The sequence below is a fragment of the Arachis ipaensis genome, chromosome B03 (genome assembly GCF_000816755.2).
Source record: "Arachis ipaensis cultivar K30076 chromosome B03, Araip1.1, whole genome shotgun sequence".
Taxonomy (NCBI): Eukaryota; Viridiplantae; Streptophyta; class Magnoliopsida; order Fabales; family Fabaceae; genus Arachis; species Arachis ipaensis.
This window is the reverse complement of record NC_029787.2, coordinates 121,597,621-121,600,935: the sequence shown is the minus strand read 5'-3', so window position 1 is coordinate 121,600,935 and position 3,315 is coordinate 121,597,621. Positions and strand designations below refer to the sequence as shown.

Below are 3,315 nucleotides of genomic sequence, written 5' to 3'. Positions count from 1 at the left end.
ATTTACACTTTTTTTTAAATAAGAATAAAAGACAAATAGGTCCCTAACCTTTTAAAACGAGGACATTTTTGTCCCTCAAGATTGGAAAATACATTTCGATCCCTCACGTTTTAAAACGGCCGACAATTATACCCCTCCGTCCATTTTGGACAAAAAAGGCAACGGAGCCAGCTGACATGGAGGGGTAGAGAATGACATGTCCGTTTATACTTGCTGAAGTGGATTGGGACAAATTATTAGTGGACAAATTTGTCCCTTAAGGCCAAAACGACGCCGTTCTTCCGATGAATTCAATATTTTGACACTCTTCTTCTCTACCGCGTTCAACTGCCGCCATTATCACCCTTCTTAAGGCCTGCAAGACCATTCATCACCTCTACCAAGTCCACGCCTCCATCATCCAACGAGGTATAGAGCAAGATCACCTTATCATCTCCCGCTTCATTTTCCTTTCCGCCTCCTTTGCCACCACTGCTTCATATTACACCTCCGTCTTCGACCACATCCTTGGCCCTTCCCCTTTTCTCTGGAACTCCCTCATCGGAGCCCACACCAAAGGAAGTTACTTTTTCGATGCCCTCTCTGCTTTTATTCGCATGAAGGCACATGAGTCTCTTTCTGATAGGTACACTTATTCTTCTGTGATTAAGGCCTGTTCAAGCATGTGCAGATCCTGCGAAGGAAAATATCTCCATGGCTCGGCGTTGAGGTGTGGGGGTTGAAGGTGATATGTTTGTTGGAACCTGTTTGGTTGATATGTATGGTTGATATGTATGTGGAAATGTGGAAATGTCTAAGAAGAATGTAGTTTCATAGACGGCTATGGTGGTTGGCTATGTGAAGGTTGGAAATATGGTGGAGGCAAAGAGGCTGTTTGATGAAATGCCTCAGAGGAATGTGGCATCATGGAATGCGATGATATGGGATTTTGTGAAGGTGAAAAATTTGGGCAATGCTAGGGTAGTGCTTGATGCTATGCCGGAAAAGAGTGTTGCTTCTTTCACGATCATGATTGATGGCTATGCAAAGGCTGGTGACATGGCTACCTCAAGGTTCTTGTTCGACTAAGCTTCGGAAAAGGATATTGGTTAGCTTGATGTCAGCTTCTTCTCAGTTGGTTGCCTTATATGTTTGTGCCATGTTCGGATATACCACTTCAACCAGACCAAGAAGGTGATGGCAAATTAATAATTTGTGTATTTAGTGGTCCCAGTTTAATGTGTTTGTGTGTATATTTCAAGGTCAATTTCAAGCATCTGGATGATGCTTTTGATATATCGAATGATCTCCAACATTTGTGCTCCCAGAAAATAGTGACTTAATTCTTGGAATGCAATTTTTTATGGTATTGCACAGGTGATACATACATGTATAAGGTTGCTACTTCTCTCGAAAAATCCTTGCAGGTATTACTGTATGTGTTAGGATTAGAATTAGTTTAAAACTCTCAAATTTAGGCCTTCATTTTAGTGCTAGTGTTTATATATATAGTCTTACATAAATATGGTTAGGGAAGAAGTGTTCTGTTCCTGCATTATTGCAGGGATTTGAGTATGTGTATGGTGACATTGTGAGTGGGGTCATAGATGTCAATGAATTAGGGTTCTTGGTTAAGCATATGGAATGTATGGTGAGGAAGATGGATAGGTATGTTAGTAACACTAAGAATTTGTATAGTGAAATGGAGGTTTTGAATCAATTAGAGCAAGCTATGAACAAGTTTCAGAATAATCAAAATGATGAGAGTAGGAGGGTCATTGAGCAGAAACTCGCATCACAGAGGCAAGATGTTAGGCATCAAGGACTAATTTGTCCATTAAAAATTTGTTCTCCATCCACATCAGCAACTAAAACGGACACCTAATACTCTACCCTTCCAGGTCAGCATGTTTCGTTGCCGTTTTGAAGCCCAACTCGATGTAGGGATCTAATTGTCACGCGTTTTAAAACATGAGGGATCGAAATGTATTTTCCAATCTTGAGGGACAAAAATGTCCTCATTTTAAAAGGTCAGAGACCTATTTGTCTTTTACTCTTTAAATAAATAAATATAAATGATTTTTTTCTTATATATATACATAAAAAATTTTAAAAAATTTAAATACATAAAAAACAAAATAAAAAAAATTTAAATACATAAAAAAATAAAATTTGTCAACTTATATAAGTTAGATGATTCAAATAATTGATAATATGTTCTTCGGGCGTCGTATAATTACGTACCATTTTTTAATCACTACAAACTAATAATTTTTTTTTTCAAAAATTTTTTTCTTCTTCTAAACCACTACTCACACTACACACTAATATCACTACTGCTATCAATACTCTCTTCACTACTGCACCGTATAATTTTTTTTCTTCTTTCAAATTATACATGCTCTTCCTCGTACACTCTCTTTTTTCTCTCTCGATTCCTTACTTCAGCACTATGATTGTGTGCTTCAATGGAAGGGAAGAAGATTGAATTTATAAAGGGTTGAGGGTTGCTCGCTGGTTACCAGATTGGAGGGCTGTTCCATGCATGCAGGCAGGCCTGCAACATGGCCCCCCGTGCTGCTGCAACATTGGAACTCAGCAAAAACCTGCATCGCTTCACGGGTTCCACAGCACCACGCCCCCGACGTGTTGGCATCACCACGCCTCCTGCGTGTTGACGGGTGCTGACACGCTACTGACGGGCTCAGGCACCACGCCCCTGGCGTGTTGAATCCGACACCACACTTCGACAAAACACCTCCTTCACCAATATTCAGCCAATACACCAAAAATAGTTCCATAAGAAAAATAATTTCTGCAACAACAACAACAACAACAACGTCATGTGTCACAGCGAGAGGGCTTCGAGAGTGATGATACGGGCATCACAAAAAGAAGACTTCCACAGGACGGTGACACGACAAGAGGAGAGGAGATAGAGAAAGAAGGGTCGGCTCCGCAACGAGAAAGGTTAGAGGAGAGGGGTGGATTGCGACGCAAAGAGTTGGAGGAGAAGATACGGTGTCACGAGAAGAGTTGAGAAGGGGAGGTACGGAAGCGCCGCGAGAGCAAATGGATCAGGAGGGAATGGTGCCGCGACAAGAAAGGTTGGAGGGGAGGGTGCGATGTCACGGTGAGAAGAGTTGGAGAAAAAGGTCGTGGCGTGAGGAAATGGAATAAGACGACACGTGTTATTTGAGTGCAAATTTCCTATTTTAAAATTCAAAAACTAATTTTTTTTTAAGAAATTAGCTCCATTTGATTGCATATAAAATTGTTTATTTATACTTTTCCTTTTTATTAACGAACCACATAAAATAAAAAATAATTGAGAAT

At 40.2% G+C, this 3,315-nt stretch overlaps 1 protein-coding gene across 1 annotated transcript; it reads left to right on the top strand.

The window, feature by feature from the left end:
* Positions 823-2,657, top strand: LOC107633707 (pentatricopeptide repeat-containing protein At4g02750-like). The gene is made up of 4 exons (XM_016337307.1): positions 823-1,033; positions 1,357-1,406; positions 1,544-1,789; positions 2,505-2,657. The coding sequence occupies exons 1-4, from the start codon at positions 823-825 to the stop codon at positions 2,655-2,657; spliced, it is 660 nt and encodes a 219-aa protein (XP_016192793.1).

Excerpts from the sequence above, each read along its gene's own strand:
- LOC107633707 (XM_016337307.1), top strand. The coding sequence starts at position 823 with ATGGTGGTTGGCTATGTGAAGGTTGGAAATATGGTGGAGGCAAAGAGG. Across the intron at positions 1,034-1,356 it reads TGATGGCTATGCAAAGGCTG|GTGATACATACATGTATAAG; the intron begins GTGACATGGCTA and ends GGTATTGCACAG. Across the intron at positions 1,790-2,504 it reads TCGCATCACAGAGGCAAGAT|ATTGGAGGGCTGTTCCATGC; the intron begins GTTAGGCATCAA and ends GCTGGTTACCAG.